The sequence below is a fragment of the Crotalus tigris genome, unplaced genomic scaffold (assembly GCF_016545835.1).
Source record: "Crotalus tigris isolate CLP2741 ecotype Arizona unplaced genomic scaffold, ASM1654583v1 scf7180000024362.2655971311:6658466, whole genome shotgun sequence".
Taxonomy (NCBI): domain Eukaryota; kingdom Metazoa; phylum Chordata; class Lepidosauria; order Squamata; family Viperidae; genus Crotalus; species Crotalus tigris.
In genome coordinates this window covers 2,518,543-2,530,806 of record NW_024100530.1, presented here as the reverse complement: position 1 = coordinate 2,530,806, position 12,264 = coordinate 2,518,543, and the positions used below count along the sequence as shown (strand labels likewise).

The 12,264-nt window shown below is 46.2% G+C and overlaps 1 protein-coding gene across 8 annotated transcripts in view; it reads right to left on the bottom strand.

Moving 5' to 3' along the window:
• Positions 1–12,264, bottom strand: part of RIPOR1 (RHO family interacting cell polarization regulator 1) — a 91,166-nt gene that overhangs the window by 13,436 nt on the left and 65,466 nt on the right. For 5 of the 8 annotated variants that reach the window (XM_039327632.1, XM_039327631.1, XM_039327634.1 and 2 more), the window contains exons 4-15: positions 11,636–11,714; positions 11,072–11,095; positions 10,323–10,376; positions 9,050–9,202; positions 8,871–8,934; positions 8,189–8,232; positions 7,718–7,843; positions 7,477–7,625; positions 7,130–7,259; positions 5,485–5,628; positions 2,640–3,332; positions 544–665 (exon numbers count right to left, since the gene is read on the bottom strand). In XM_039327632.1, the coding sequence (XP_039183566.1) occupies positions 544–665; positions 2,640–3,332; positions 5,485–5,628; positions 7,130–7,259; positions 7,477–7,625; positions 7,718–7,843; positions 8,189–8,232; positions 8,871–8,934; positions 9,050–9,202; positions 10,323–10,376; positions 11,072–11,095; positions 11,636–11,714 (1,782 nt within the window). The remainder of the gene's footprint in view (positions 1–543; positions 666–2,639; positions 3,333–5,484; positions 5,629–7,129; positions 7,260–7,476; positions 7,626–7,717; positions 7,844–8,188; positions 8,233–8,870; positions 8,935–9,049; positions 9,203–10,322; positions 10,377–11,071; positions 11,096–11,635; positions 11,715–12,264) is intronic. The other 3 variants (XM_039327630.1, XM_039327636.1, XM_039327635.1) reach the window with 3 other exon arrangements.

Below are 12,264 nucleotides of genomic sequence, written 5' to 3'. Positions count from 1 at the left end.
TCGGACACAACTTCGCAACTAACAACAACAACAACAACAATCCTGTAGCAAGCCCTGCCAAGACCGTCGCTTGGAGGGAGCAGGGTCCAGCCAGACACAGGAGATACATGTAGTCCTCGACTTACGACCACAATTGACCCCCCCACCCCAAATTTCTGTGGCTAAGCAAGACAAGAATTTTGCTCCATTTTACAACGACTTTCTGGCCAAAGCTATTAAGTTAGTAACCCCGTTGTTAAGCGAATCCGGCTTCCCCCACTGACTTGTCAGAAGGTGGCAAAAAGGATCGTATGACCCCTGGGGACACTGCGATTGTCATGAATAGGAGTTAGTTGCCAAGCGTCTGAACTTTGATCACATGACAACGGGGAGGCTGCAACGGTCGTAATTGTGAAAAACGGTCATAAGCCGCTCTTTTTCAGCGCTGCTATAATTTCCAACTGTCACTAAATGAACAGTTGTAAGTGGAGGACTACTTCTATGCAGCGTTGGCTACGGGCAGTTGGGGGCCACTCTGAACCAGCTTTTAGCCAACCTACTCACTTGTCGTCCTCTCCTTCCGAGTCTTCTGATTCAGAAGCGTTGAGGAAGCTGAAACTCTCAAGCGCGTGTTCCACCGTCAGGCTGGTGCTGGAGGCTCGGCTAAGGCATAGGCCTTGTTTCTGCTTGTGGGATGGAAATTTTAAAAGGTGTCAAGACTTTCAAAAGATTCTCTTTTGGGCCCATCCTAGACCAAAGAATTCTCCTCACTGCTCTGCATCTAGCCCTGCTGGGCCTGAGATCCCACGTGCAAAAGGAAAAAACACACCCACAACACACACAAAAAAACCCCCAAAACACTCAGTGTCTAATTTTCAAACAAATGTTCAAAGAGGAGATGCTTGAAAGTATTAGGCTGCATTAACTGAGGGATAGAATCAAGATCATGTGAAGTATTAATACCACTCTATAATGTCTTGGTAAGGCCACACTTGGAATACGACATCCAGTTTTGGTCACCATGATGTAAAAAAGATGCTGAGACTCTTTGAGTACAGAGAAGAGCAACAAAGATGATTAGGGGACTGGAGGCTAAAACATGTAAGGAAAGGCTGTTGGAATTTGGTGTGTCTAGTCTAATGAAGAGAAGGACAAGGGGGGGACATGATAGCAGTGTTCCAATATCTCAGGGGCTGCCCCAAAGAAGAGGGAGTCAAGCTATTCTCCAAAGTGCCTGAAGGCAGGACAAGAAGCAACAGATGGAAACTAATCAAGGAGAGAAGCAACCTAGAACTGAGGAGAAACTTCCTGACAGTTAGAACAATTAACCAGTGGAAAAACCTGCCTCCAGAAGCGGTGAATGCTCCAACACTGGAAGTTTTTAAGAAGAAACTGGACAGCCATTTGTCCGAAATGGTATAGGGTTTCCTGCCTGAGCAGGGGGTTGGACTAGATGACTACCAAGGTCCCTTCCAACTTTATCATCATCATCATCATCATCATCACCATCATCATCATTATTATTATTAAAGTTATGGCACAGCTTTTCATCTGAAAGTCTTGGGCCCTCGATTTTTGACGTAGAAGATTGCCTGTCGGAAATTTGGTCGATGCCTACACTGGAGCAGTCCAGCATCTCGACAAACTGAGTTTTCATTCCAAAAATTGCTAGAAAACCATATTTATGTCTTCCTTGGTTTATGTGAACGCGGAAGCCCAACACTGCAATCTAACCTACAGCATATGAACTATGCAGAGTTCTCTGAGGTTTCTCTACAGGGTTTTGTATGTTATTCATCCCATTCTTCCTTTTCAAAACAACCAGAATGGGCCTCTAATGTGTAAGCAGGAAACTGATCTTATGAAAAGACACAGCGGAAGTGTGTGAGTTGAAGATATATAACTTATGTTGCCCTCAAAAGTTCACAGGAGCAGATGTGGTGAGAAATGTATCTGAAAAGAACTTTTAGTACACACGGGAGGTGTATACACTCATTCACAATCATTCTTTGTCTTTGGAACATCAACAGTTCTTCTTCCTCGACTTAACATGCTATCTCCAGATAAACAGCTGAACTAACCAAATCTGTGCCAGTTGTTGGGTCCCTTCATGTTTGTTTTCCTTCCTAGAACTGGCCAAAATTATGCAAACCATACATAAACATAATCCAAAGATCCACCAAGTGTAATTGCTTGCATAATTCAAGCAAGTTTTCAGAACCAGGTTTTGGAGGAAGGGCTTCCAAAACTCCTAAGCGGCTGCAGTCTTATGGAATGGTAATTAGTAGATCTCAAAATATTAGTAGATCTCAAAACTTTGGGAATTTCCAAAGTTAATGTACCCTTTGTTTTAAAGCAGGAAAAAAATCTCATGGAATTGTTAAACTCTCTTGAGATTTTTGACAGATCACGGGGTGGTGACTCAGAATCTCGTGACATTTGGAATAACACCAAAAAAAAAAAAAAAATGTCCCTGAGATAGAAGAGTAGATTGCAATATTGAGTTTTATTTTCTTCCACAGTGGCAGCCAGACAATCCTTCTGGTCTCCTGGTTTAAAACCCATCAGTAGGAGAGGACCTCGGGAAAGCAGTGTTCCGTTGGTTTAAAGGCTATGACAACCCTCCAGCTTCTGGTGTGGCTTTCTACCCACTCACTTACCAAGAGAATCTCCTCAAGATGCTTGAGTTCCTGCTCCAGAACCTGCAGCTCAGGGAACTGGCCCCGATAGTCATCCAGAGCAGAAGCCAGTGTGTTGATGGCCTCCTCCAGGCCGGAGTCCACGGGTTTGGGCCTTGGAACCTCTGAGATCCCTGACTGCTGAAGCTGTCCCAAGGCTGATGGGGCCACTGAAGACTTGGGCTGTTGAACCTCTTGTGCTGGACCAGGAGTTTCCTCCCTCTCCTCTCCAACAGGGGTGGCCCCATCAGGCTCACCCTCTTCGTCCTCACGGATCTGAGTGTCCAGTGGCAAGCCCACACTTGGGGGCGAGGAGTTCGTTTCCAAGGAAGGGGCATCGCAAGGAGCAGGCTCTTTGGGGACAGGACACTCCTTCTCTTCTGCTATGGGCAGGTCTACACTTGCTTCACTGATCTGGCTGAGAGTCCGGGCGTAGGGCACGTGTCCGTTGGCCATGGCGGCCTCTTCTCGGATTGCGGGCTCCTTGTCCTCGGGGTGGGTGAAAGCAATTTCAATGGCAGGGGCAGTGGCCTGCACTGCAGGTTGCACAATAGGCCTGGGCAATGTATGTCGGGCACTTCCGGACAGTTGGGGGCTGGAAGAGTCATCGGAGGACTCCGAAGAGATGGACCAGGCTGCCCCATTCTCCAGATCCTCCTGCTGCCGTAGCATGTTCTGAAGGGAACCACACCACAAATGAGATACGACCGCATTGGAGCACTGCAAGTCAAAATGAGCACGCAAGCCGAACCTCTTCCACCCACAGGCAAACCCTCATTCACAACCATTCTTTCCACAGCCCCAACTTTATCTCTGGAACATCAGCAGTTCTTCTTCCTGGACCTGACATGCCACCTCCAGGTAGACACAAGGCTGCAAGCTGAATTAACCAGAACCTGGGGTTCAGCTGCTGGGTCCCTTCATGTCATCTTGCAAATGACCCAGGGACAAATATACATATTCACATTGTTATGAGATTGAAATCTTATGCTGGCTATTCTTAATAACATACTTTGAAAACTTTTGAGTTTAATGTTGATATAGGGCAGGTGCCACGGAGGATGGTTTGATACTTTACATCGCCCAATCCCATATTAGTCATTTAGCCCTGTTCCTTCTTATCCTCCAGCCAGTTAACTACACACAGGGAGGCTGTTCAGTGTGGGTGGGGACAGAGCCAACGGTCAGTGTTGTGGTCTATGTTTGGGAGAAGAATTGGCTTCTAAGAGAATCCATTTTCTTCCAGTGCTCCTCAATGTTTGCATCTGCTCACCATCTGGAGAAAACCATCTGCCCAGATGTTGATGCTGACATGTATGCTACACTTAAGTAACGCGCTCTGTCTTCCATATACATCGGTAAACCCCCAGGGGAGAGAGACCAGCTATTTCCCAGCAGCTGAGATGGCCTCTTGAATGATATGGGAGATTCTAGAGTTGGCTTTTGGAGTAACCATTCTGAGTTGGGACTTGCTGTCTCACGCTAGATCACCACCAAAAGCCTTTAGCAAGAGGTTAGGACAGGGGTCCTCAAACTTGGCCATTTTAAGACTTGTGGACTTCAACTCCCAGAATTCCTCAGCCAGCCATGCTGGCTGAGGAATTCTAGGAATTGAAGTCCACAAGTCTTAAAGCGGCTAAGTTTGGAGACCCCTGAATTAGGTTAAGCGAGGGCCATATTGGTAATATTGAATGGAAAACGGTGTGAAATGGAGCCCTTTTAATGAACCCCTGCCCAAAACTCTTATTCACAGAATTTAAAATTCTCCTTAACAATGTTATCCCTGCTTGGGATTACATCCTAAACAATGTATCATTTTAATCATAATTTGTTGAATAGGCCTGATTTACCAGCTTTGTTAAGCCATGCAGCATTGCTGATAATCGGCAACAGCTGAGTTTATATCCTGGGGGTTAAGCTAGCCAAACAAGCCAGATTATAATAGTATGCATGAAGCAGGAACCTCTTCTCTTTATCTCATCTCTTAAGCAGACTTAACAGTACAACAGGGAAGCATCACTTTTGCAGAAGCACCATATTGTCTCAAATATATATGGGTAAAAGTCAACAATGGGTGAAGATACCCATTCTTTCTCAGACCTCTTCTCCCCGTTCTCTTTCTCCCAGCCAAGATACCATCAAGGAAGATACAGACAGTCCTTGATTTACAACAGCTCGTTCAGTGACCGAGGTGACCCTCACCCTGAAGAAAATGACTTACGACCTTTTTTCACACTTACGACGGTTGTAGCATCCCCGCGGCCATGTGCTCACCTTTGGCGACCTTCTGACAAGCAAAGTCAATGGGGGAAGCCAGGTTCACTTCACAACCGGGTTGCTAAGTCAACAACTGCAGTAAGTCACTTAATAGCTTTGGCAAGAATGTCGTCGTAAAATGGAGCAAAATTCACTTGTCTCGCTTAGCCCCGGAAATTTGGGGGTGAACTGTGGTTGTAAGTGGAGGGCTACCTGTAGTTCTTACACAAAGCCTGGCTTGACCAACTTCAGAGGGCTTCTGAAAGTACGTCCAGGGTTACTTCTAAGTAGAACCAAGGTTACACACAGCCTACGAACCATAGCTTGCCAACTTCTAATTTGAAGGAAGACCTTTCCTGTTAAATTTCCCAATGAGGGTCCCTCCCCACCTCCCGGCCTGCAGGGGTAGCAGATAGTAAACACACAATCAGCAGTGACCACTACAAGCCAACAAGACAAAGGAAGCCTGTACAGTTCGCTACTGCCAAGTACCACTTATCCTAAGGCAGAGACTAAAGCAGAGGAAGCTCTATTGTGGGACACCAAGCGATGCAACGGTGCGAGGACTTACGCAGCCCTGAGACGCCCTTGTGCTGAGCTGCACCGAGGAGACATCGCTGCATGAACAGCTCCACGGCAGCCTTTCCAGGACGGTCTCTTGGAAGACGTCCATCAAGGCCCGCCTCTGCTTGGGGACCGCCTCCCAAGGCAGGCTCTTGAGCAGAGAAAGAGGCAACAATCGTCAACACCTAGCTAACCTCAGTTGGGTGCCCCATGTAGCCGTTTACGGCAGAGGTCCCCAAACCTTTGAGCACCAGGGACCGGTTCCGTGGAGAGAGGTTTTTCCACAGACCGGGGGGTGCGTGGTTTTGTGTGCTGCCTGCATCCCACGGATGGGGCTTTGCTTGTTTGTGTGGACCGGTTGCTGGCATGCTGTGGGGCCCGGTACCGGTCCACGGACCGGGGGTTGGAGACCCCTGGTTTGTGGAATCAGGATAAAGCACGCCCTCCTCTGCAATAAATCTAACTAGGAAATTTCCTCCAGATTGGAAAAGTTGTTCTCCTTTTTAAAAATGTTTCACCTAACAAAAATGAACAGTCTTAGTCTGATAAACATGGCTTGTTCTTGAATCCCACAAGAAAATGTTTTGTTTGTGTGCTTTTTCTCCTTTCCTTTTCTTTGATGTGATCAAAGGTAACATAAGCACAGAACATTTGTTTTTTCAGGGCCACATATGGATTTTAAATGAAGGGCTGGAGATACCCCTCCCAGAAGTAGACAAGGCCAGGATGAAATGAGAAGAGGAAGATCAAAATAAGATTGGGTTAAATAAAAGTAACTAATGGAAATGATCACCATTTATTTAATCATTGGCACCACTTATTTCATTATATGTTAGAATTCAATTCTGGGGGGACAAATTTTTGGAGATCTCTGGAGATTGCAGCCAAAGCAATATTTGTTGAATAATCTCAGATTGCACATCCCTGTCCTAATCCAGGGATTTCTAGACGTGGTTAAACCATAGATTTCTGGATTAGCGGAACCAAAATAACTGTGTTTCAATCTCTGATTACATACAATTCAAGATTAAATCCTGGTTGTTCAGCTTGAATGCAATAGGAACTATGATTTGACAAATTCTATCCCAAGTCTAAGATCTAAGATAAAAGCATTTAAATAGAGAAACAAGTATGAGAATGTGGTGTAACTGCTAGGAAGAGAAGCCATCCAAGGGAGTGTGGCCTACTTTGATTTAAAACATCTTTTGAACAGTAACATAGGCTTTGTGTATAAGACTGTAGGACAGGGGTCTTCAAACTTGGCCCTTTTGTGGACTTCAACTCCCAGAATTCCTCAGCCAGCGTGCCTGGCTGAGGAATTCTGGGAGTTGAAGGCCACAAGTCATAAAAGGGCCAAGTTTGAAGACCCCTGTTGTAGGAGAAGAGTGATACATATTTGCTTATTGGACTAGATCAGGGGTCCTCAAACTTGGCCACTTTAAGACTTGTGGACTTCAACACCCAGCTTGCCATGGCTGGCTGGAGAATTCTGGGAGTTGAAGTCCACTAATCTTAAAGTGGCCAGGTTTGAGGACCCCTAGACTAGATGCTCTCCAAGTCCTTGGTGAAGCTACTGTGAAGCCATAAAGATGAAGGGCTTTCCCCTCTCCCCATATCTTAATAAATGTAATACCCATTGAAGGAGTACTCACATAGAAGGCTTGTTCTCTCATGGAAGGGGTATCAGGAGGACTCTGGTTGTATGTGGAGAATCGCTTGTTGACTGTCGAAGTCTTGTTCACAGTACTGGCAGAAGATGGCTGGTCCTCTTTATCAAAGGGACTGATGGAAGGAAAGCATAGACGTTAGTGGGGAAGAGGGGAAAGTCAGCTGAGGGGAGAGGTGGCCCCACAGGCTCTTTACATCACTTGGAAGATCTTCAAGGAGACATCATATGCTCTCTCAGCAGAACCCATCCTTCATGGTGGCCCAACAGGCACCCAACAATGTCCTCACATTGGAGAAGAACAGAACAAGCTTGAAGGCCAAGAGCACTCACTTCCAATTGACCTCCAGGCTCAGCTTGATTGTGCCTAGGTCATTGATATCCACGGCCACCACTTGGGGCAGGGCTGCAAAAAGGTCCTTGGTCTCGCAAGAGACATTCCCCACCACTACGTGGCTGGCCAAGCTCTTGAGTTCCGTCACCTGAAAAAAGAAAGGAAAAGCAGAATTATCATGAATAAGGAAAAGACATCTTTTCTAGATAGGAGACATCTGACTGGGGAGACATCAGTCACCTTGATAGACAGAAATTCTGTGATAAGGGGCAAGAAGATCATCTCCTCACTATCCCAGACTTGCTTGCTGTTGGCTTCAATGCGACCCCGTAGTTTCCATCGCTGGCGCCCATATCTCATGAAGATCTACGGTGAAGAAGGAGAATTTTGGGTATCAGTTAGAAGATTAGCAATAAAATTCAGACTCACAATTTTAAGCCAGCTTGATTGCAAGCCTTTCTTGGATATCAAACAGAAGGAACCAATTCACCCAATCCTTTAAGTAACAGTGGGCAACCTTCCAACCTCTTAGTTCACTCTGATACAAACATCTGGAAAGCACCCGGGGTCCACACTCCCCAAGGCTGTCAATGAGCAGAAAACAATCCCCTAACTAGCTCCCATTTGCAATTTCAACATTTCCCTCAATCCTACCCAACTCTAGAACCCTTCTGTTCTACCCCCTCCATCACCCATCTTGCTTCTACGCACCTCATATTGGTCCCCCGCACAAAGCCTAGCAAAGCCAGCCAATCCTGCAAGAGAATGACAAGACAAGTTTATGCCTTCACTCATGGTCCACCTAGGTAGTTCAAATGTTGTTATCCTTCATAAAGACTCAGAAAACAATAAATAATAAGATCACCACCACCCCATCCCTTTTCTCCAGATGTACATTTATGAGAAAACTTTGTGATCCGGAGGAGATCTCAAGAGGCAAAAGTGTCAACAGCCTTCTCCTACTAGTGCTGCTGCACCAAGCCATCTCCTAGACCAGGAGTCCTCAAACCTTGGCCACTTTAAGTCTTGTGGACTTCAACTCCCAGAATTCCTCAGCCAGCTTAAAGTGGCCAAGGTTAAGGACCCCTGTCCTACACTCCTCAAGAGTGTGGTGCAATCTGGTCCTGAGTTGAGGGGAGGTTGAAATGGCTGAGTAGCCTTGAGTCCCTTGTGGGGAGGAAGAGACTGAACGGAGATCCTCCCTAAAGCTTTGTGGTATTTATCTAACAGTTATGCACTCTGTGCTTTAGCCTGGCAAGATTCCTGTCTACAGGCCAGCAGCAATAAACATACCACTCTGATCGGCTAATGGTCCTGTTGTGCTCCTGAGAAGGATGCTTTTAAAAACAGCTGACAAAGTTTCCTCCTGCAGATGTAATTTGCCCCTTCCTACCTTTCATCTTGATATGGAACTCTCCCAACTGGCTCTCCAACTCACTCTCCAACAGACACATGTTCTGCACGGGGGAGAAAATCAACAACCAACTGTTAACGCTTGTCAATCCAGAAACTTTCCTCCTGTTACCCCAACAGATTTTCTTCCTCCCTGAGGTGCCAGCTATCTTGACTCACTTCCGTGTACTCCTTGTAGCCCTTGCCGGCTTCGGCCAAGCTCTCCCGGGCCTCCTTGCTGCCCGGGGAACCGGCTGTGTAGGCCTTGACCATGTTGTGAGCGCCATCTCGGAGTCGTCGCTGGATGCAATACGCCTCATAGAGCTCATCAATCTATTGAAGAGGAACCAAGGAGAACGAGAGTGAGAAGATGCAAGTTGGCTGAGCCGAAAGCTGAGCCAACTGTGAGGACACCTGCTGAAATATCCAGAAGGCTGACTCACAGACCATCCTAGGTTACACAACTGTTACTAGGTTACACAACTGTTACACATTCTGTCTTCAAAAAGGCTCTTCCGGATCTTTACAGAATTACAAAATAACAGAGATGGAAGGACTTGTAGTCCCTACTCAAGTAGGAGATCCAATGCCAATTCCAGACAAAGGGCTACGCCATCTCTTAAAAATCTCCAGAGATGGAGTGCTGATAACCTCTGGGGGTAAGCTTAATTGATCAATTGCTTTCAGTGATAGGAAATTCCTCTTGAGTTCTAGGTTGGATTTCTCTTTGATAAGCTTCCATCTATTACTTCTCATCCTGCCTGCAGATTTTTTTTTTCTCCTTCTCTTTGGGACGGGCCCTGGCTGAATAGCTGAATCCGAATTTTACACACTAAAAGACCTTAGCATCTCCAGTTAAGAAGGATCAGGTAGCAGGAAATTGCTTAGCCGGAAATCTTTGGAAAGTTGCAACCGAATCCTCTTGCTCTAGATTTAAACTCTGGGTTTAAACTAGGTTTAAACTGTAGGCAAACATTTACACACAGGTTCTAAGGCAGCGGTTCTCAACCTGTGGGTCGGGACCCCATTTGGGGTCGAACGACCATTTCACGGGGGTCGCCAAACAACGCAGCCCGCCATTTTTTCCCCCTTTTCCTTAGCTGTGCTACTCCCTTTTATTCTATTGGCTTCTGAAAGCCAATAGAATAGACTCTCTTGAATAGAGTCTAATTCTATTGGCTTTCAAAAGCCAATAGGAATTGTCCAGGCTGTCTCTGCCCTGCTGAGCCCGCCAAAAGTCCCATTCTGCAAACGGTGCTGCACCAGTTGAGTAGTCCTCGACTTACGACCGGTTGAGTAGTCCTCGACTTACGACCGGTTGGGGGGGGGGTCGCGGCATTAAAAAGGTTGAGAACCACTGTTCTAAGGCATAATGTATAAGGACAATTTAAAAAAATAGCTTTTCTTGGCCCGGCGATGCTACATGCAGAGTGAATTCAGAAACCACAAGTACCTTGCTAGCGTGAAACTCCAAACGGCGCAGGAAACGCTCAATGGACTTGACTTGCTGTGAAATAAGAAAGAAATATCATTTTGATGATCTAGACACTCAACTGGTAAAGGAATGTAAAAAGGTAAAGGTTTCCTTGCCAGCCGTGTCTGCTCATCTCCATTGTTTCTTTGTTGAGGGAACCAGTGTTATCTGAAGACAATTTCCGTGGTCATGTGGTCAGTATGATCATACACCAAAGGGGCACGGAATGCTGTTACCTTCCTACCGAAGTGGTACCTATTTATCTACTTGCATTTGCATGCTTTTGAACCGCTAGGTGGGCAAGTACCGGGAGCTCACTCCTTTGCGGGGAGTTTGGGTCTTGAACCCAGGCGGTTAGCTATCTAACTGACAAGCTCAGCGTCTTTAACCACTGAGCCGTTGCATCCCATTCCTTGCAAAAGAATGTAGGACCCCACAAATCCTCCAGGCACACGGGCTGCCATGGAAAAGAAGTTAAAAAAAAAAAGATATTAGTCTTATCTCACCCAATTATCACCTTTGGGAACCTCAGTACGGGTATATGTTTATTTAACAGTAAGCCTTGGAGCAAGCAAGATCGTTCTGGCAAGGTAGAGAAAAGAGACGGATCCAAGACCAGATGGGACAACATTTTGCATGCAGAAATGTATGAGATGCAAGAGGTGGGCAATCCTGCCCCACACAACGTCATTCCTTGGGTTCTCCTCTTTCTTCCCAGCATGTCTTACCTTGTCAAGGTCATAGAGGAAGCCCTAAAGGAGAAAAAGAGGAGAAGGGGAAGGTCAGGAGGAGCCAGGAACATGGAAGAACTGCAGAATACATGGCAATAGAAGAGAACACGTGTAGTTGGGAGATGTTCCCTATTTGGGTAATGAAACGTCTGCAAGAAGACAACCAAGCTCTGAGAGCACCAGGGTGAATACATGGCATCATATCAGGAATTGCCAACATGCTCTTCTGAACAGATCTTTTAAAACGGCACCCCAACATTGTGGCAAGGATAGAATGATCATGTTTACATAGGCACTGGGAAGTGTGTACGGTGTCTGCAGTATCCACGTATATATTGAATACCTGCACGGAGGTACTTTTGTGGGTGTGTATTGGGGAGATCCTGCGCGCAAAAAAGCATGCAAGTCAGAAGTGTAGCACCATCACCATCTGTTCCACAAAAGTGTCTGAAGGTCAGCATGTCTGCAAGAGTGAGGGCCGGAGACTACCCACTGAACTTCTGCCATTTGTGTCCATCGGAGCTAGGCAGCGTCGCCCAAGATAGGAACTGCTCCACTCACCAAGCGAGAATTCCTCTTGGATTCACGGATCTGCGTACTCAGCTTCTCCAGTTCCTGCTGGTGTACTTCCAGGTAAGCACTGCAGGGAGAGATGGAAGGGACTGAAAGCACAATAATCTCCCCGTTGCTTGGAAGATTACAACAGGCAACATCCTGGCTCCCCAATTCAAGTGACTGCCTGAGTTCATGGAGGATGTTATCCTTGGCAGTAAAACCCAAGAGCAGAACACTTCCTTTCAGTCGATTCCCACCACGCCGTCCACACTCTTGATCTACAAGTTGAACTTTAGGAGGGAGGGAGAAGGAAGCCACGGTCAACTGAATTGACACAAAGCTGAATTGCCTTCAAGTCGATATGTTGATTCCTGGCAACTGCCTGGACAAGTCCCTGTAGTTTTCTTGACAAGATTTCAAAAGTGTTTTGCTCTTGCCTGTTTCCTAGGGCTGACGGTGAGTGACTGGCCCAAAATCACCCAGTTGTGCCTCAGGTGGAACTAAAACTCACAATCTCCTGGTTTCTAGCTTGGTGCCTTAACCACTATCTCAAAACTTTTGAGGCAATATTTATTTAAGCATTTATTTATCACGTGTTTATATCCTGCTTTTATTATCCTTTATAAACAACTCAA